Source organism: Bombus affinis, chromosome 5, assembly GCF_024516045.1.
Source record: "Bombus affinis isolate iyBomAffi1 chromosome 5, iyBomAffi1.2, whole genome shotgun sequence".
Lineage (NCBI taxonomy): Eukaryota > Metazoa > Arthropoda > Insecta > Hymenoptera > Apidae > Bombus > Bombus affinis.
Window position 1 is genome coordinate 3,495,745 of NC_066348.1, and position 21,958 is coordinate 3,517,702.

The following is a 21,958-nucleotide window of genomic DNA, read 5'->3' on the forward strand; positions in this document are numbered from 1 at the left end:
GACTAAGCAATAATAAATAAATAAATAAATAATATACAATATTATTTTATTTGAAGTCGACAAACGATTAGATAACCATATATCTTGATAATAACGAATTATAGTATTATAATAACGAAGATAAGAAAACACGATTCACAAAAAATATGCTTCTGTGCATCAGATAATCATAATACATATTTGCCCAAAGTAACAATACAGATTATTTGAATGTTATCGATACTTTTTTATCTTAACGTCTGTTTGTTATAATAAGATTCATAATTCCATAAGTACGTAATTTTGGCTATGACAGAATTATAAAAATATATATTAAGATTTATTCCAATTCACATTTGCACACATTCAATTCACATTCAATTCATATTTGCCGATAAAATTATTTTTACGCGTTTTTTACTAAATTTATAAAAACACGAACTAATGAACTGAGTTCATATTTCAATTATTTATATTTCATTCACATAATCCACATTTGTATCAAGATTATCCGCAGTCTCATCTAGACATTTGCGAATGCGTGTCGTATGAAACAGAAATGTGGTATTTACAATTTCCAATACTATACTGAATAAATTAAAAAGTTCCTCCTATCACTACGGAAATAGTAAACTATATTTCTATTTGTCTATTCTAACTATTTTGCTTAAAATGTGTATTCCATTTTTTACATTAAGTATTAATATATAAAACTATTTCCGTATCCGTCTGAAATTGAAGCTTAAATAGGGGGACGATTTCGCCAAATTACAACCCTGTATAAAATAGGCGCGATTTATTGAAAATAAACGGTATGACACACATTAAGCGACATGTGGACGAACTCATGAACACTTATGTAAGTGAAATTTTGTCGGCTCGTAATCATGTTCGTTACGTGTATACGAAGCTCCACAATATAACCGAAATTGTAAAAACAGTACAAAAACATAACATAAACTCGATAATTTACTCGGACATAAATACATTAAAAAAGGTCTACACACAAATATGTAACAAACTAAAATAATATCACGATACCATGTATAAATAAGAAAACCAATGTTTTGTATACGTTAACAATACGATGTCACTAACACACGTATGTGAGTACTTCGTACATAAGTAACTTGTACCTAACAATTTTACCTTCATCAAATACAGTTTAACATGTGCAAAATGATCGAAGCATAGTTGCGCTGACGGTTCTAATATAAAAGTTGAAATCATTGTACATATTACATAATTCTCGATTACATGTGTACTGTATACCTTGCACATGACTCTGGATGTGTATACGTATAGAATGACATAAGTGTTTGTCCATAAGTGTGAGAGCGGATCCACTGCTGTGCACGTGACTGAATCTCGAGTATACGTCTCTGTATAGTCGATGTATGACCAGCGGCACCGGTTGGTCGTCTAGTGAGATACATCTATATGTAGTTGGCTGTTCAATTATTCGAACGTCATGCGCATAGTCAACCGAGTCCATCCTAATGCTTAGCAATCGGCTGTCCGCTATCGGCATTCGCCGAGCAAAGATTGTCAACGGTCTTGGTAATCATTGGAGTTCACGTCACGCCAGTGACAGCAACTGTCGCACGTCGCACATATCGATAAAGTGCACGATGTTGAATTTATTCGGACCACTTCTCGACATTCCGACGACCTACTACGGGGCGCTGCTGGGCGTTGGATTCTGCGCTTATTATCTTTTTGAAGTTGTTAAAGTGAGTAACTTGATAAATACAACTTCTGTTTCATTTTGTTACTATTTTTCCGGAAATTAATTATTAGTTACGAATCGCGCGAATAGAACAATGGAAAAAAATGAAGTATACCTTATTATGAATCATTAATAAATTGACCGATTGAGTACAGGCACTTAATATGATTTTATGACGGTAATACCAATGTACTTGTGGATTTTAAAGAAAAATGATGGGGATATAAAGTGATAATTTAAATATTATGAATGATATATTATTTATGTTTCTAGAGAAGATACTATATTTATAAATTAAACGTTTTTCTAAAAAAAAGAGGATAGATAACAAAAAATTTTAAAATAATAACTTTAATATAAACTTTTAATGTTATTAATATAAATCGTAAAAGAATAATACAGAAATTGGTATATGATTGAAAGTAAAATTGAATAATAGGTAAACAGATTCCCACGTATGAATATTTTGAAACTGAATCTAAATTTTCAATTGAATTATACACGACGGCGCGGCGGATAGCATTTATCCGCAGACTTTTAACCTTCGTTAAATTCAATCAGCACCAAATTTAGTCCAGAGTCACGCGTCTATAGTGTCTGCCTTCATCCTATTAACGCCATTTATTGTAGAAAGATAAACTTCGCCAACACAACTTGAAACATTAAATTCATACTGAGGCTAATCGTAAGCGAACGTTATTTAGACTTTCACGGAGAAATAATTGCCACTCGGAGATGTGACTTATGATGAGGGAAAACTACAAAGTTGAATTATCAATGGCCGCATTGATAATTTTAAAGTACATTAACCTTAACCACACATAATCTATCCCTGAAAGTCTAATATCTCAAATATCATATATAAGCAACTTGTTTATAAATAACGATGAAGAATTCATATTATTTAATATGAATTACTTAAAAATTGCAATATACAATAGAAGATATTTCCTGTATATTTCATGTTAATTTAATATTCCGTGTCTAATAATTGATTGAACCATTAATTAATGGTACGAACTAAATAGATCTTTTGCAACGTTATTAAAGTTTCGTGATAATCGCACTTGATTAATCTATCGAGAAACTTCCAGTCAAAGAATTTTTTCTTATCAGTTTATTAATTTGTGTCGATATATTATCAGGACTTCCGCGATATGATTCGATTATGAATACTTCGAACTCTTACACACCCTTCATGGTTCGTACGAGCCACGAGGAGATGTACCATCTATTAATTCGACCTTAAAAACTCCGAGGCACTTGCACTGAACATATTGTATGCGCATTCGGTGTGCGCGCGCAACGCACGCAACACCGGAACAGGTAACATCGTATGTATTTGCTAAATAACAACTACTCGAATTAAAAATAATACAATACTAGGTAATCATAAACATCTGTATTCACGTGCTCAATTATTATCTACATACATAGATAAACATTAAATCTATTTTTACGATTTATTGAAAGCAGAAAATATATATCTAGCAATGAGTTACTAGCGTGATGAGAAACTAAAAATACAAAATACAAATCTGAATGTGGCAAGAAAGCAGACAAAAAAAAGTGAAATTTAAAAAATTATTCATCATGAAAAAAAATGTTCATCTATCGGGGAAAAAAATCGATGTGCAGAATATCTTCTCAGGACCGTATATTGGTTGATTTTACCTTTCTCTCCTTTTTTCATTCGATCTAAAGACGTGGAATATATAGTAATCTTAAAGTATTTACAGAACCTGGTGTAGAGATTATATTACACTTGCTGCAAACACATGCAAGGAGCATATGTGGTTTTTTTGCGGTTAAAGTGTAAATGGAAACGGACAATGTATTTCCATACATTAACATATAATTTTGTATCAATATAAACAGAACAATGGAAGAAATCTTACTTTTGTAAATTTAAGTTATCGTACTTCAATAACGAAAATCTTTGTACCTTTCTATACGTACAGGATAGGTTATTCACTTAACTCAGGACCCGCGCTCGCGAGAACATTGAAGCGATCACAGTGTAACATATACGCTTCCTACTACAATCAAATGTCGTAAGCCATTTATTAGCTGTTATTAGAAGTATAATTAAGTGAGAACACAGAGTGGTTTGGTTGTCGCCGAAGGACTTTAAATTTGACGTCGCAATAAGGAGAGGACGATCGCTGAAAAAACGAGCCTGGCAAATTTTCAACCAACGATTTCATGTTCAAGCGAACGCGGTTTTGTTTTCACATGTAGCTCAATTTTTTAATAACTGATATCTTGAATTTAGCTTGTCTGAAATGTAATTGCAATGCAATTTTTATTCAAAATCGCATTCAAATGCCACAATTGTTGTGAACTGCGTTCGAACTAGTCGGGAAACGACAGAAGTTATTTACGTTAGAACAATAAGAATACAAATCTATCTTTAAATCACAGATTTAATATCAGTATTCGACAGCTCATAGATGATTCACAACATTTGATTGGAGTAGTAAGTTTCATGTTACACTGTTGCCATTCTCAATGTACTCGCAAGCGCAGGTTCCGAGTTAAATGCATAACCCTGTACATGCAGCAAAACATAGAATTTAAATAACTTACATAAATGTACTATGTACTATTTCAAGTACTATGTTATATATGTATATTAATCGATTTCTTTTTATGGAAATGAAAATTATGTTTATGGTTTGCGTAACATCAACTCACCATGTATGTAACATCAAATCATCTGAGAACATATAAATATAAACAGTGTTTTCCAAAAACTGATATAAATTGTAGTCTTTATCTATTTTATATCCACTATCACAGAAAGTTCATTGTGAACTTATCGATGATAATTAATCTACTTCTCTTTAAATTTTTTTTATGAGCCATTTACATACAGTACAAGAAACGCTACTCGTGAAATAAACATTTTATTCGTTCATAAAAACTTATACATAATTACAGGAAACATCCGATAATCGTACAAACAGATCCTGTGCATAATTGCACAGTAGTCATCCCTACTACGAGCGGAGAAATAGGGGGGTGGGAGGGCGAGAAGTTCCTCTAACCCAGCCAGAGGCTCGATGGCCCGCCGCAATCGAGTAATGTAATATGATCCAGCGTCAGATATCGTTGAGACAATGTATTTAGGTACTAATTCAAAAGTAAAACATTTTTATTTTTGACTTTTTTTTAATTGAACTTTTACTAATGTATTTAAGAAATTTTTCTGATGAAAATAAGACCAAACATGATATAATCTGAACTATATTTACTTACTGATATGTATTTAGTAATCGTTTATTAAATAAGCAAATATACGCTAAATTATATTGTGTCTGATGTCATTTTAATCAGAAAAATGTAACAAATGTGTTGGTAAAAGTTTCATCGACTACAAATCAAAAATAAAAATTTTTTGAGTTAAAGTTTGCAGCTTGTTGCGACCCTTTAATATTTGTCGAATGTTCCCGATTCTCAGTCCCTCTTTCTCTTTCACTCGCACTATCCATTTCTACATTCAGCAAGTCTAAAATTTTAATTTCAAAAAATAGAATCGTTTCTCTATCTTCATAATTGCAACACTTGACTCCCCATTTTCGTACAGTTATCGAATGTTTCCTAAGTTTATATCTATAGAGAATTTGTAATTCGTTATTAAATTAATATATCGAAAAATATTTTCCCGTAATAGTACATAATAATTGAAAAGTGATTACAGCAGTCAAGCAACAAAAAGTTATCATGAATAAATATATTCTTTCAATTTCTTTGGTACTTATAAATTATCTTCAATCCCCTGCAGCTGCTCAGCTCTAATGTTCGTTGATCAGACCGCTCATTGCGACCAATAAGTTGATGAAAAAAATAGCAAGCCTTTTAAATGACTTTCAGACGCCTATGCTGGTATGTGCGAATGGACCATTCCGATCATTTCTAGAAGAGCACGTATCTCTAGTGAGGAGCAAGTTTTGGCCAACCCTATGGTGTTTCGAATCCAGGGCACAAACCATTATAGCAAGCCTTCTTAGATCGCGAATCTTGCCACCTATTCACTATAAAAGGTTGGTAAGTTTACGTCTAACGTTATTTCCATTTTTGTACAAAATAAATTCCCATATGAAAAGAGGAAAAAATAGTGCAATAAAGAAAGCTTACAATTGAAAATAAAAAAAAATTATCTGACTGGTATTGAAATATTAAAATCAAAGATGTTAATTGTTAATCAAATTATTTTTGTATTAAATTGTTGATTCAAATACTGGAATTTTTATATCAGAATATTAATTATCCTAAGTAATGTATACTTTTTTCTTACTTCAGAAGAACTTATTGTAGCATGGTACAAGCAAAGATTAATGACCGCTCTTGTCTTGAAGTGCACGATTACAAGCTAATTACCAGACTCGTTTGCTTTCGATCTAATTAATCAATTGTCTCACAGAGAGATTCTGACCTTGTCGGATGGGGGTGAAGTGGCTCTGGATTGGGCGGAACAGGGATGTTCCGTTACTTCGCCCATCGTGATTATTTTGCCAGGACTCACCGGCGCAAGTCAAGCAGAATATATCAAGTGCCTTGTCTCGTCCGCAAAAAAAGTTGGCATACGATGCGTAATCTTCAACAACAGGGGGTTAGGAGGCGTAGAATTAAAGGTATAGGAACATATATAAATTTTGTATAAAAAATATATATCGATCTTTCTATCATATTCCTTTATTAACTTGTCTGCTTTAGTAATTTATATTTAGTAATATTGTAAATTTGATCTATCGCGGGGAGACGCGGTCGCGAGAAAACGCGTCAACGGGAGTCGTAAATTCCCGTTACGATTGTAATAATCGACACTTATTTCGGTTAGGATAATAGGGGTGGTTGTTGTAGTATGACGCTGTGATTCACAGGGTTATAAAAATGTATATTTCCAACACTTTGTACAATCACACAAATTAGTAATTTCTAATAATTAAATAAAATTAAATTATATTAAAAAATTATATTATAATATTATATTATTATATTATATAATATAATATTATAATATTATATTATATTATTATATTAATTATTATTATATTATTATATTAATAATAATATAATATTATAATATATATAAAATTATAATTATATTATATAAAAAATAACTAATTAAATAAAATTAGTAGATGAGAGAATCCTTGTATATATTGACTTTGATTGACTAGCTAGACACTTTGAGAGCCGTAGGAACTCTCGGACCTGTAGGCACTGTGAGAGTTATAGGGACTCTGAAGTTCGTTCTGATGTGATATATATAGAACTCTACTCTATCAAATTGATGAATGAATGAAAATGCATTGAGAACAAAGTCAATGGTATTTTATCTTATTGTTCTCGAGTTGTTTCAATCCTACACGTTCAGTCTACTTATTCTTCTTTCTTGGAAATTGGAATGGAAGTTTAATCGAATAATTGTACAATTTCAGACTCCACGAATGTATTGCGCTGCAAATAGTGACGATTTATCAGAGGTTATCGAATACGTGAGGAAGATTCATCCTCATGTGCCTTTGGGGGCGACAGGAATCTCGATGGGAGGGTAATGAGAAAATCTTTTCCTTATATGCAAGACAGTTGTATAAGTCTCGTATATATGTGTGTATGTATGTGTGTAAATTATTTGTTTGTTCATCGTGCTCATATCTATACATAGAAGGCACATAAGAGATGTAATTAATATATTATGACAGTATCAGTAGCGATATAATAATGTTTTTTGTTATGCATGTATTTTTTCAGATTAATTTTAGGTAATTATTTAGCACGACAAGGAGTAATGGCAAAAGGAAAACTGAAAGGGGGATTCTTGATATCCGTGCCATGGAACGTATTCGCTGCAACGAAAAGTACGGAAGAGAATTATTTTAATTTGATGTTAAATAAGTATTTGGCCAGTACACTTCGTAAGAATTTACGGCGTTTGCACTATTCTTCGGAAACCGGAATGTTCGACGTTGACATTGACACTATTCTTAAAGTAAGCTTGTCTACTAGAATTACTATAAAATATTTACTTTTAAAATTTATTTTAAATGAATGTTATTATTTTTAAAATATGTTTTCTTTCTTTATGTGATCAGAGTCAAACATTGAGAGAGTTTGATTCACATTTTACGGTGAAACAATTCGGTTACAAAAATGTAGAGGATTACTATTCCAATGCAACCATACATGACAAATTACATTTGATTGACGTGCCGTTATTGTGTCTCAGCGCTGCAGACGACCCATTTCAACCATTTCAAGGTAACTTATTATTTTAAGCCACCAAATGATTACATTAGTCGTGGTTATTTTGTATATTATTTATTTAAGATAATTTATTTATGATAGTAACCTTTTTTAATATCTTTCTTTTCGTTTAGCCATACCAGTAAAAGAAATATCAGAAACTAAAAATGTAGCTGTTGTTGTAACATCCCGCGGCGGTCACATTGGTTTCATGGAGGGTATGTGGCCAGTAAAAGAAGAACAATACATGGGTAAACTGTTTTCACAATTTTTCACCGCTCTCTTCACTACTGGTTTCGATTGTCAAATGTGATATGGAAATTAAATGAACTTACAAATTATATATCAAATGCATTCGAATCTAAACATTAATATTTGCGTTCAGGCATTGCGTTAAATCTATCACGTGCCATAATTAATCATATTCAGGGTATTGCACATGCGATGTAAATAGTACTAAGAACTATTGACTTTCCACCGCTTTTATACTAAAAAGATTTTCATGAACGATCTACGAAATATTAGTTAATAACATAATATATATAGATATAATTTTTTACAAGCACATAGAACAATGTATAAAAATAAAACGCACATATTCGTTTTTGCTAGTAATGTTATATTTATTTTTAATATACTAAGTTTAATATGAAATTTGTTATGCATATCTTATCTTTAAAATAAATAACACTTTAGTTTTATATATTTGCTTTGTATTCGGGCAAATTTGCTTCAAATTAAAGAATATAAACAATTTAAGTCGTTTGAAATAGTCTTGTAATGCATCATTCAATAATTTATTTCGTTCATTATAAATATTTCGCACAAGATTATAATAAATAAAAGTTCCTGAACAAATTAATCTGGAAAGTACAAACAAACATATTCGTTATATTAGTATTCTATTTCCAAGAGCTAATGTTGAAATTTGATTAAGTATAAGTATAAATTTAATTTGAGTCGTAAATTCCCGTTACAATTCTACGAATCGACGCCGCGAATAGATCGATCCCCTGATTTCCGTTAAGATAATAGGGGTGGTTGAAATGATATAACTCCGTAATTAAGAGTGTTATAAATTATGTATTTTCCAACAACTTCATAGAATCACACACTTTAGTTACGTCGCTGAATATGAGAACTGCCTTCATTGGTACCGCCTTGATCTTGCTCAGATTTTGACTGACAATCTGGTAGATGAAGGCCCTCGTGTTGTAATAGACGTAGCGATTGATCAGACCCGACTTTGAGTGAACCGACTCAACAGAATCAACCGAATGCCCCAATGACTAGACTTTGACTTCTTGACTTCCCCTGCTTGACTGCCCTTCCGCTCTTACATACTTACGGAGGAAAGCTCGGTATGGGGGTGTTTTTTGAACAAAGAAAGTTGATTCGTTGTTCATACTTTTCGTTATGAAAGTGAGGACAAGGATCCCGTGATAATTACCAGCTTTCTCCGTAATTTGTAAGAACGTACAATAGACCTAAGAAATTTTTAGTACCAGAAAGTACCAGTTATAAACCGAAAATACTTGCAGAAATAACGGTTCCTGCAAGTTTATAAGACTCGGTTTATGGTGGGACCTTAGGTTTACTGAGGGCTTTCTATGAGTGCTTGGGTCTTGACGGTCAGACAATGAAGGACGTCGCGCGGACCTTTTCACGCGACGTAACAATATTAAAGACGTATAAATCGACATTTAAGGACTACATATTACGAATTGTGATACTATTATAGCAGTTAGAGACAAAAATATTGTTAATGTATGTTGTTAAATTTTATATATAGTTTCTGTTATACTTTATAAACAAATATTGTAAAAAAAAATAAAATATCCTATATTATTTTTCCTAATTTTTTAATGTTAAATGTACGTAAAACATAAAAGTCCAATAATATATTTTATCAATAAAATTTTTTCTTGTTATTCAATATTTAATAAAAATAAAAAATCACATTATATATAATTTGATCAACATTATCACTTAATCCTAGAAGGTAGTAACGTGAATTAAAAAATGTATTTTGTTACATTAAATGGGAGAGATAGGCTATAGTAAATTACATAAATTTTTTATTTGATACAAAAAAGATTTTTACTATAAAATAATTTGCTAAAAAGTATTTTAGAATATTTCGAAATATTATTTTGTAATATGAACGATCATAACGTAAAAACACTTCCCATTGTATAGCATTAATGTTCTCGAATGTATTAAAATTAATTCTGTCCAATTAACTGTTAGGAACAAAATAAGTTTTTCATTTTTTTTTCTCCCTACTAACATATTATATCCACATTAGTAACACAGCAATCAAAAAAGGATAAAATACAAAGGATTTGATCCATGGACAGAATTGTGTTAAAAGACCTGTACTTAGTATCAAATATAAGAATGTTAATATTCTTGATATATGTTACAATTTAAATTCTAAGTTCAATGATTTCACAATAAATGCTAAAATGTCTGTACTCTCTTCGATCTGAAATGAAAAATACAATGTTAATTATGTATGCATGACCAGTTAATTATTATATGTTAATACTAACCACTTTCATAGTCGGTTTTCCACCACCATGTCCAGCTTTAGTCTCTATTTTAATTAATAAAGGATTCGTTTGTTGTGGTAATTTTCCCAACGTACATTGCAGAGTGGCGATAAGTTTTAGACTGTGTAATGGTACTACTCGATCATCGTGATCGGCAGTTAATAATAATGTTGCGGGATACTGTCCATTCTCTGGGATTCTCACATTATGCAACGGGGAATATTTTAAAAGATTTTCAAAATGTTTTGGATCATCCGAACTACCGTAATCAGATACCCAAGCAACACCAATGGTAAATTTATGGAAACGTAACATATCCATTACCCTGTACGATAAATGTAAAACATAAAATATAAGATAAAATAGAAGATAAACATTTTTTTAATAAAATTAGCATATCAACTTACCCAACTTGAGCAATTGCAGCACCAAACAGATCAGGTCTTTGATTTACGCATGCAGCAACTAATAAACCTCCATTACTGGCACCTAAAATACTTAGTTTCGAAGAAGTAGTATAACCTTTTTCGACCAAATATTCAGCAGCAGCTTGGAAATCATCAAATACATTTTGTTTGTTAAAAAATCGTCCCCCATTATGCCATTTTTCTCCATATTCACTAAAATACATAATAAAATATTATATATCAAACACACATTCGATTAACGTCGTTGCTTACTCAACCTACCCGCCACCACGAATATTTGCCACGGCAAGTACTCCATTTAAATGCTGAACAAACACCAGCTTTGTAACGCTAAACGTCGGTTGAATGCTAACATTAAAGCCTCCATAGCCATATAATAAAGCCGGCATGGAACCATCCAAAACTGCATCCTAAATAAAAGATCCATTATTGTACTTCTTTTAGTATAAATTTAATGAATTTAAACAATACTTACATGTTTCATTACTATAAACATTGGAATCTTTGTACCATCTTTGCTTGTATAAAATATTTGACTAGTCTTGTACAAACTTGGATCAAAATTTTTTACTTTAATTTCGCGTAGTACCTATAAATACATTTATATATGTACACGTACAATTCTTTTTAACTTTCTTTGAAGTTACGTTCCTAGTAATATCACTATTATTTGTGAAGTTAATACTAACTTGTGGTTCTTCTTCATTTTTCAAATCAACTCTGTATATGATGCCAGGAACTAGAAATGATTTGAATTGATAAAATATTTCAGAATATTTTTTTTGCCCCGCAAAATTAACTATTGTGCCAACATCAAGCGGAAATATTCTAAGTTTTTCACCACTTGTTAAACTGTGTAATTGTAAAATATTCTACAAAAAACAAACAAGATTAACGATATCATAACTCCATTTTTACTTTGTTTAATACTAAATTTTTTCATCATAATGTTATAATCTTTTGTATTTGTTTAGAGTAATATTAATTCATGATTACCTTAACATCTGCAATATAACAAGCTACAAATTTATCACCATCAACTGCACATGCCCAATCTAATACATTATCAGGATGTTCTGGTAAAAGATCAACCCATTTTTCTTGCTTATAATCCAATAAATCTATAGCTATTAACTTGTAATTCGGCGCGTTTTTATTTGTCCGAAATATCGCCTTGGTATCATCGTTTGTTACATACTAATTACGAAAGAAAAAGTTAAGTAGTAAAAAAGATATTAAAAGTAAAAGAATAAATATTCATGCTACTAATATCACTAACTTCATAATCAGCTTCAAGTTTGTCAACTACTTGGGTTAATTGTAACTTTTCTGCTATTTTCTTCTCTGGTTTCAATTCCGTAAAGTAAACTAAATTATCTCTACAATCTTTCACAGGTGTAACAATTAACCATTTTCCACAATCAGAAACTTGTGCGCCTCTAAAGATAGAGAAACATATGCAACAAGTGTGTTAAGTAATATTTAATTAAATATGTTTGTATGAAACACATAGGATGCAATCGTCATATTTACAATTAATCAACTTTGTTAAAACACATACATAATGTATCACTCACATCCTCCATAAAGGTTCTTCAGGAAATTCAACTACAATGACATCTTCTGACTGAGGTGTACCAACAATATGATAGCATAGCTTTTGATCTCGATTACCTTCTGTTTCTGAACCATCGGTTTTACCTTTTTGATCTGGGTAACAACCATAAAAGATTCCACGATTGTCGTGAGTCCATGTTATTGGAGAAAATTTTACTTTTTCCAAAATTTCTGGGTATTTTTCACCTGTATGTATTATTTAAGTATTGAGACAATAAGTCATGTAATTAGAAATTCTTTTTACAGATAAAAATGCAAATTGTACCAGTTTCTGTATTCATAAAGTGGATTGTACACCAGTCAGATCCGCTAATAGATAAACCATATGCATATATGCTACCATCTTCGCTAAATTTACTACTAGTAATTGCAATGGTACCATCTTCTGAGAAAGTATTTGGATCTAAGAATATTCTAGGTTCACTATCCAATGTATCTTGTACATACAGAACACTGGAAAAAGAAATATTCATGTGTAATAATCAAACATAGATTAATATTTACTATTATTACCTTTGGTTTTGTAAGCCAGTATTTTTATAGAAATAATACTTATTTCCATATTTAGCAGGACATGAATATTTTGGGAAATCCCATAATTGTTTTAATCGATCATGAATATCTTGACGTGCTTTGCATGAAGCTAAATATGGTATGGTAACAGCATTCTGAGCATCAACAAATGCTTTAGTCTTTTCAGAATCAGGATCTTCTAACCATCTATATGAATCTTGAACCTGGTAATAAGAATGATAAAGTCTCACGCTTTATATTGTTTTTAATTTCTATTTTGAATAAAATTTATCATTATGTTTAACTAAAGAGTAGAAATATATTTCGTACTACCATTAGTTTATTAAGATAAACTGTTTCTATCATCAAAGAAATGTTATTTATAAACATATTTACGTATAAACTTCATTTAAAAAAATTATCTTTTTTCTTATTCTAACCTCGACACCATGATAATTATCGACAATGGTTTCATCGCGATACGCTTCAGGATATTGTAATTTCTCCATTATTTTATGATTTTCTATGTGTTTTCGTATCGTAGGGTCCAGCACCTAGATATTTTTCGAAATAATATAATTGAAATTTTGGCAGTATCGCTGACAATTGTGTTACTACAAAATCTTACTTTCACAGTCGAAAAAGCCGATGCGCAAATAAATTGTGGGCGCTTACTAAGCAAATTCTTGTAAATACCAGTTTGAATTTTACGTGAGCAAATTTTCGTCGATATATTTGCAATTAAGAACATAGCCATAATATGTATTTTTCTTACCTAACACATACTTTTTGTGAAATATAATGCTCTAAAATGCTTTTTTGTAATATTACACGTTAAGTGTATAAGTGTATACGTGATTAAGTGTATAAGTGATATATATATATCGTTACTTTTATAAAATTGTTACTTTTCTGAATAAACTCTGATAAATGTTTTAAAAAGATTTATATTCTTTATATGTGTATTATAAATAAAGGGTAGTAAAATATTTGTTAAGTTAAAGCCATCACTACTGCAAAATTATACATTATTGAAATATAAATATTAAATATTTTTATTGTATCTTCAACAAATTCGATAATACATATAAGCTACTCGTTTAAATATAGCAAATTATAATTACGCATAAAGCGCTCATCGTATCTGCTTTTCTTAAAAAAGTACAAATCTTATCTTGTTCTTCACGAAATCGTATTTCACGTATGCGATTTCTACATGAAACGCTCCAGTCAAAATTAAATTATGATCAGCTTTCATTTTAACGAGCACGATTAAAGACAATTCGTACAATATTAGATAAAAATATGACAGCTGATATAAAATACATTTGAAAGAAAACTGACAAACTGCGATCAGTTGTGTGTATGGTAAGGGCCAATAAAGATAAAAAATTTGTATCGGAGTAATTAAAAATGTCATTTATCAGCATAGTTATAAATGCAATAGTAGTATAAACGCATGATACGGAATAGTAGGGGATATATTCTTATCAAATTGGCCTTAATTACTTCTTCCAATACCATACAGTATTACTTAGCTGTTACTAGGATATAAATACGAAGCACAGCATCGTACAATAAGGAAATGTTTATACAGGTAAAAAAAATAAGAGGTATATACATTTTTAATACTCTATTTTACATAAACTTTATTTTTATTTTATTCATATTTGTTATTTAAAAATACTGAAAAAAATACATGTAATATAGATATTTTTACAAAATCTGATACTATTTTTCCAAATATAATGTAATTACCTATAACTTTTAAACGGAATAGCATAGTTTAAAATTTATAACAAATTAATTTTCCATTGTTAACATTTTTTTGTTTAATCTAATAACAGACAATATTACAATAAATAAAATTCACACAGAATACAATTTTTTAGCAAATATATTTATATGAAAAAATTAACGAGAATACGGAAGGATATGCATGGTACTATTTACGAGTCTGAAACTTCGTGGGAGAGAATCGATTACGAAGAACATATACATCTGTAACGCATCATGAGCAGGTCAGCTGTATTCCCTGTACTTTGTACTGTGAACGTTGATAACCTCTCACATGGAAATTTAAGACCTCCCACTTTCTTCAACTATAGTAGGAGTTTATATAACGTTAAAATCTCCCGCTAGAGTATTCACAGTGAAGCAGAGAGTGCATCAGTGAATTTTAGCTCCGACTCGTAGTTGCGTGCAATTTATTCTCAAGTATTGTAACATTACAAGAAGAAACAGCGATTCTATCTTGGACAGAATTTACGTATCGATAGAGAGGAAGAGGTCGCCCTAGTCACCGTATACCGTTCGTACGGATAATTTGAATACTTTCCAAACTGTCAGCACACGGAGGAATGCAAAAGGACTGCCGAGATTGTTTAGGTATCCGATACCGTATTAACTCCCTGGATCAAACGTGGAAGTGGTTGCATCAAACAATTGCACTTCACGATTACCTAATTTCTATAACAGCCATTCAATCTAACTTTTCGAGATTTTGTCAATAAGGGTGCTATCTACAGATAAAAATATTAAACATTGTCAAGGCTGATTTCGTTACAAAAACGGAAGTGTTAAAGGAAGTCTCGCGAATTTAGTAATTAAAGACTGATTTCACGTGCAACGTTTCCAAGGAGTAAAAAAAAGTAGACAGTGATCTCGCTTGTGTATGAAAAATAAATTCTACTTACACACGAATTCTACTTGCACAACGAAAGGAAAATGTCTCTGATAAACACATTTATGATCACTTTCAAACGGAAACTGCAATACAATAATTTGTATCACATGTGTAAATACTCAACAAGCTTTAATGAAAAGCAGAATGATGCTAATGATTCGATTACGAAGTCAGTATTCATATCGCAAGCCACAGATGTGTTCACCAATTTAGCGTTAGAACATTGGCTCTATAACAGCTATAATTTTACGAATCACCACGTATTACTCCTATGGCGTAACGATCCGTGTGTAGTAATAGGACGACATCAAAATCCATGGATTGAGCACAACACTCAACTGGCTGAAAAACGCGGTATAGTTCTGGTTCGACGTAACAGTGGTGGTGGTACTGTCTATCATGATCATGGTAATTTGAATTTGTCCTTCTTCACGCCACGGGAACGGTATAATCGAAGATACAATCTGGACATCATTACCAGAGCTTTATATCGAGAATGGGGTGTAGAAGCCGAGGTCAATAAACGCGAGGACATCGTTGTCGAAGAGAAGTACAAAGTATCCTTTCATGTAATGTATTAAAAATACCTACATATATATTTTTTTATTCAGGGTGTTCCAAAATTACATTTTCAATGACTACATTAGTCAGTGCTTAATTTGCTGGAATGAAGTTAATTGTAAAATAATTATAAAATAATAATAAATATATATAAAATATATATAATAAATATATATAAAATAATTGTAAAATTATTGTAAAACTTTAAGGGGCATGGGTATATGTATGTGATGTTTTATATTGCAGAATTCTTAGTTGTATATTCTAAAATTTTAATAACGTGTAACGATTTATTTAAAAATTTATATTCATTTTATAAAAGTAGAATATTCTCGAGAAAAACACTAACAGACTTTTCTTTATTTTGTACGAAGTAACATTAAAAACCCAGTTGGAACAACCTACATAAGAGCAAAGCTTTGCGCTTTGCAAAAATTTACCTATATATGCTTAACTATTTTAAAACGCAGATATCTGGTACTGCAGCGAAATTAGGACGGCCTAATGCATATCATCACTGCACCCTATTGGTCAATGTAAACAAAACAGCTTTAAGCTTAGCACTCGAGAAGAAAAAGGTATATTATTTTCAATTATGTCACAAGATAGATATTATTTATAATCACTATTAAAAGATCTATTTCTAATTACTTTCTTCAAAACATAATATGACAGAATTTTTATACTTTCTTCAAATATAATTTTTCTAGTTGCTGAATATAAAAGCAAAATTTAATTTTCTTATAATTTTAAATTTAAAAAGATATATTTATTTGATATTTTTATATGTTTATTTGTATTACAGGATGGTATAGAAACAAATGCTACTACATCCATACGATCTTCAATAAAAAATTTAATTGATATAAATTCTCATATCCGAATGGACAAACTCATTACTGCAATAGGCTGGGAATATCTTCGCACTAAAGCTCTTGTTCTTGAAGATGGTGGACAGGATCTCATTCAGCGTCAAAAAGGATTTCAATATATCAATCCTACTGAGGACTGGTTTCCAGGTATATAAATATTAAAAAAGGTATTATTTTCTGTCTAATAGTTTTTAATTATTATTTTCAGGATTGGACAAATTAATTAGCGAATTTCGTTCCTGGGAATGGAATTATGGTAAAACACCGAAATTCACGGTAACACGCATTGTAGATGTACCTACTGAAGACAACAAAGTCCATCAATTTAATTTGGTGCTAGAAATACAGAACGGCATCATTGAGGAAATCAAGATGAAGCTGCCAGCTAATTTGGTATCAAAAGATTTTAGTCAAGACGTGAGCGTAATAACTAATCTACGTGGTACGAGATACGATCATGGAGTAATGGAAAATATAATAACCGCGATCGGTTGTAAGACTGTTACGCTAAGTACGAGTCAAAATGTAGATAAAAGTAATATGATTGCCACGCAATGATTAAACCCATCGAACAATAACAATGATTGTACTTAAATTGTCGTTGTGTTCAAAACGAGAATCGAATTATTGTACGATAACTCACATTATTAGCATAAACCTGAACTGTATATAGTTTTACTTCTATAATTCTTATATTGCAATATAAATGATAAAAAAATGCGCTTTTAGTGATGTAGCTACTGATTTTATATTTTTGCATTATATGCATGTGAAAGTCGTGTTTGTTCTTATTAACAAATATTGTTAACAAAGATATATATGTATATATACGTGTAGCCATTAATGATTAGTTATTGACAATAAATTTACTAAATTTTTCATCCAGTTTTCTTTTTTTATAAATAATTTTACTATTAATCTAATTATTAGTTATTGGTCAATGTAATCGTTAATGTACGATGCATAACAACAAACATATATAAGAAATATTTTATGAAAAATCTGTAATGTAACAAAAATGAAGTTTCAATGCTGAATAAATAATGTAGTGATGTGCATTTTTACTTTTCCCTGTCATACGACAACAATAAGTTACCTTCTGAAGTTATGTATACATTTCTCCATATCCGGTACCATTGTTATTTAAATTCTATACCCTTGGTGGATAGAGGCTAGGTCGTAGCATAACATCGCGATATTGAGGTGGCGGGGTACTTGGACAAGATTCTATCAAGCTTCTATCGCTACTTATGAGTCCTTGTAAATATAAATCCAGCAAAGACAGTCGTTGAGAGGTTATTAATTCGTCGTTAAATTGTTCGTGATAACTGTATCTCCGGTTACATAAATACATCCTCGACAACCAAATATAAGAAATAAATAATCCACTTGAAATACCAAGTATAAAACCAAGAAGAAGAAACCAATATACTACAGGTTTATAATCGACAACATGCGTTTGGTTTATCATTTGTTCACATGTTGACAGATTTTTATCCTTCACTGTATTCGATACATTATATTCAGTTACCGATTTAGTTTCATCAAAAAGCATACTCGCATTTGCCAAATGATGATAACTACGTGATGTTGTAGGAAGATTAATCATTTTCTCGAATTTTTTTACGTTTATTTTCTTACCGCAAACTTCGTCGAATTCGATGTTCTTAGTATTGAGATATGTTTGTAACTCAAACATAATTTTATTGCAAGACCATGGATTTCTGGAAAGAATGAAAAAATGAAAATTCTGTTTATGTTTTTTGAATAATTCTGACATATCTACACAAGGTAAGATATGTCAATTATTCGAGATGTTGAGAAGTGAATATTATTTATAACAAATAAAATGTAATGAAGTTTTAAGAGTAAAAGATAAATTCTTATTCGAAATAATTATGTTAATAAAATAATGTGATATACATATATTAATGTTATGTGCTTTGTTCATCATACCCCTCCAATGATAATTTGTTCAAAACATGCAATGTTTGCACGACGATGGTACTCATCTGAATCATCAAATTATTTGAAAGATCGAGACGACGAACGTGCGTGAGTCCATTAAACGTGTCTGGAGGTAAATGACTAATCTGACATGAATCCAAATTTAGTTCCTGCATCGAAATTTACTTCATCTTATTAAAAATGAAATTTTTATCGAAAATAATAATTTTATCACAGATATACATATGTTAATACCATCAACGAAGAGGATCGTAATTTCGGTACATGCGAATTGAAATTATTTTTTGATAGTATTAAGATTCGTAGATTTCTGTTTCTTTCAAAGACTTCATCCGAAATATCATGGAGTCTATTTTTCGATAGATCCAAGATCGTTAAATACGTAAGGCCATCGAAAGCATTTAGGCCGATTTCACTGATTGCATTCTTAGAAAGATTAAGATACTTTAATCTCGTCATTCCAATATCCTAAAATAATGAACAATTTCTCACTTACTATGCGCACAAGTTCACAATATTTTAGTGAAATTATTATCATAATTTGCTTCAATAAAATTTATACTCAGTTGCATATAATTATAAACAAAGAAAAATGATTTTATAAATTCAAACGTACCGCTAACTCGAAGCTACTTAAAAGTGATATCACATTATCCGATAAGTCGAGTGCTTGCATGTTGTTCGGTGCATCTGTATGTATATTGTAAAGATGGCGGCCCACACAAGAAGCGCGCTCCAAACCATACCAAGTGTCACACACACAAAACGACGAGCATTGTTGCGTCAAAACTGTCGTCCCGCGAGCGGAGAACATCGAAATAAGTGAAATGGTTAAATAAACGACGATACTATGGGTCATGGTAATAAAAGTAAATGATAGATTTCACAAAAGTTCGTTAAACTTATTCCGTAACTAATGATTTTTGAAGTAATAGTAGAGCAAATTCACTTCTGATAGAGATTATTGCGTTTTCCTGCGGCTCGTGATTGCCCCGCCAATGTAATCTTATCTTGCAACATGACTGGATGGATATCGTGGATAAATGTGTTAACGATTGAGATACGTCATCGTATCGTCTCAATTTTCTTTCCGTTCTCATTATTTCTTTTGACAGAAACAATGTGTTTTCCGCAATGAAAAACATATGAGGCAATCTGAAATAAAATGTAGCTGGATACAATTATTTATTACCCAATGTTTTTCCTTACTACTGAAACGTTTTCTTGCGACGTCATGTTGAGAACTATTAGAGCAAACGGAAATTTTATTCCTTAAACGAAGGGTTAAAGAAGAGTACGATGAAAAGGAAGATATTATTTATCAGGCATTATTCATCATTTTATGCTACATATTTTAATCTAACTGATACGTCCCTAGGCAGAAACAACGGCGTATCAGAAACGGATGGTAATCAGTAAAAGAAATATTCATATCATACGGTCCTTCAAATTTTGAGCTTGTTATAATTTTATTGTTAGGATTATATATCCTTGTTATAATTTTCTAACATTTTTTGTTATTAAAATGATAACTTCAATAAGTTTCTTCAAATTGATATCCCCACTGTAGCTAATTCAGTGATTAAAACGCAGATTTTATTGCCTACACCGTAGAATACTCTCCTGTGAAAACGTATGGAATTCGTGCATGTATTTAAATAAGATATCAAGATTGAATAATTTTTTGCTTTAATAAGGATGTAAATTTGATGCATGTGTGTTTATTAATAGACATATCTGAGTATGAATAAAAAAATAATAACGATGAAACCAAGCAATGTCAAATAATAAGATTTATATTACCATGTTTTTAGAAAGATAAAATTCCTCAGTCTGAAACATAATTGAAAACACAATTAAAACGTGATTTAGTTTTTCTTATAGAGTTGCTTTCTCATGATCGATACAGTGAAAGCGTACTGTAATCTACTTGTTGTACCTCTTTATTTTCATTTACTGATTCTTGAAAACCGATAAAAACCTTCTGTAAAAATTCCGTGCGCCTTCTTTCATTCGAAATTCCCCGTGTGGAAGCGTTTCCATGTGAACGCCAAAACGTGGATAGCGTTAAAGAGGTGCATTAATATAATACAAGGATGACTAAGTCTCCATTACATTGACAGCGAGAAATAACATTACAGCGCATATACATGGCGAACATAATCGCGCTCCTTTATGCGATGAAAAGAATGGCAGCCGATGACAATTAACATGTTACTCACTAGCCCTTGGCACCTCTTCGAAGTTAAACGAGGGGTAGCATTCAGTGAGCTAACAGTGTAGAGTTTATTGCGCAACATCCACGGAAATAAATCTAGGATAGGCTGCTGAGAACGCGTGGACCGCTGCCTTCTATTCGGCCTTACCATCCCTCCCCACTGCCCCTTGCATCTTCCGGCCATTTTCATTGCTCGTCCTCCATGCCGCCATGACAAGCATACGGTATGGCACTGCAGCTACCTCACCTTTACCGACCACGCCGCATTTATCGGCGTAATTACGTTTTTACCTGAAGTCAACTTTTCATCGATGTACCTACGACTCTATGCTGCTCAAAATCACTCGGAATGGACTAAAAATCACAGTCATCTATCGGTTTGCGAAAGCTACTACGAATTGGCCAACAAAATATATCGCTGCTCTCACAGACTATCCACTCCACTGTGTTTCGTCACTAGCGCCCTCAGCTGACACGAAGTACTAATTTGACACTGTTACGATTAAATATTGAATATATGACAATTTTGCATCACAAGGCAGGATATCGTATAAGAAACAGAGAAATAATTGTAAAATAT

At 31.4% G+C, this 21,958-nt stretch overlaps 5 protein-coding genes across 16 annotated transcripts; 3 read left to right on the top strand and 2 right to left on the bottom strand.

Moving 5' to 3' along the window:
• The first annotated feature begins 1,406 nt into the window (after positions 1-1,406).
• LOC126916555 (phospholipase ABHD3) lies at positions 1,407-9,878 on the top strand. The gene is made up of 7 exons (XM_050722490.1): positions 1,407-1,712; positions 5,585-5,754; positions 6,135-6,345; positions 7,156-7,268; positions 7,469-7,706; positions 7,810-7,975; positions 8,095-9,878. The coding sequence occupies exons 1-7, from the start codon at positions 1,479-1,481 to the stop codon at positions 8,271-8,273; spliced, it is 1,311 nt and encodes a 436-aa protein (XP_050578447.1). The 5' UTR covers positions 1,407-1,478; the 3' UTR covers positions 8,274-9,878.
• Positions 9,879-10,021: 143 nt separating this feature from the next.
• Positions 10,022-13,844, bottom strand: LOC126916543 (prolyl endopeptidase). The gene is made up of 13 exons (XM_050722456.1): positions 13,702-13,844; positions 13,514-13,627; positions 13,074-13,297; positions 12,826-13,013; positions 12,521-12,746; positions 12,223-12,382; positions 11,940-12,140; positions 11,633-11,815; positions 11,419-11,532; positions 11,205-11,353; positions 10,923-11,135; positions 10,516-10,840; positions 10,022-10,448 (listed from the first exon to the last, which is right to left on the bottom strand). Exons 1-13 carry the CDS (start codon positions 13,828-13,830, stop codon positions 10,383-10,385), a joined length of 2,292 nt encoding a protein of 763 aa, XP_050578413.1. The 5' UTR covers positions 13,831-13,844; the 3' UTR covers positions 10,022-10,382.
• Positions 13,845-14,535: 691 nt separating this feature from the next.
• On the top strand, positions 14,536-15,644 carry LOC126916572 (uncharacterized). The gene is made up of 2 exons (XM_050722518.1): positions 14,536-14,670; positions 14,966-15,644. The coding sequence occupies exon 2, from the start codon at positions 15,434-15,436 to the stop codon at positions 15,584-15,586; it is 153 nt and encodes a 50-aa protein (XP_050578475.1). The 5' UTR covers positions 14,536-14,670; positions 14,966-15,433; the 3' UTR covers positions 15,587-15,644.
• Positions 15,645-15,793: 149 nt separating this feature from the next.
• Positions 15,794-18,077, top strand: LOC126916558 (lipoyltransferase 1, mitochondrial). 2 transcript variants are annotated; one of them, XM_050722494.1, is made up of 4 exons: positions 15,794-16,328; positions 16,791-16,898; positions 17,126-17,339; positions 17,401-18,077. In XM_050722494.1, the coding sequence occupies exons 1-4, from the start codon at positions 15,801-15,803 to the stop codon at positions 17,748-17,750; spliced, it is 1,200 nt and encodes a 399-aa protein (XP_050578451.1). In that variant the 5' UTR covers positions 15,794-15,800; the 3' UTR covers positions 17,751-18,077. The 2 variants fall into 2 exon arrangements, with proteins under 2 accessions (XP_050578451.1, XP_050578452.1); XM_050722495.1 differs by having other exon boundaries at positions 15,794-16,316.
• Positions 17,916-21,880, bottom strand: LOC126916552 (leucine-rich repeat transmembrane protein FLRT1-like). Of its 11 annotated transcripts, XM_050722483.1 has the most exons (8): positions 21,383-21,880; positions 21,100-21,166; positions 20,964-20,993; positions 20,110-20,783; positions 19,777-19,949; positions 19,395-19,628; positions 19,149-19,309; positions 17,916-18,916 (listed from the first exon to the last, which is right to left on the bottom strand). In XM_050722483.1, exons 4-8 carry the CDS (start codon positions 20,303-20,305, stop codon positions 18,343-18,345), a joined length of 1,338 nt encoding a protein of 445 aa, XP_050578440.1. In that variant the 5' UTR covers positions 20,306-20,783; positions 20,964-20,993; positions 21,100-21,166; positions 21,383-21,880; the 3' UTR covers positions 17,916-18,342. The 11 variants fall into 11 exon arrangements, 10 of the variants coding, with proteins under 10 accessions (XP_050578440.1, XP_050578443.1, XP_050578441.1 ...); XM_050722486.1 differs by lacking the exon at positions 21,100-21,166 and having other exon boundaries at positions 20,110-20,315; XM_050722484.1 differs by lacking the exon at positions 21,100-21,166.
• Between the last annotated feature and the right edge of the window lie 78 nt (positions 21,881-21,958).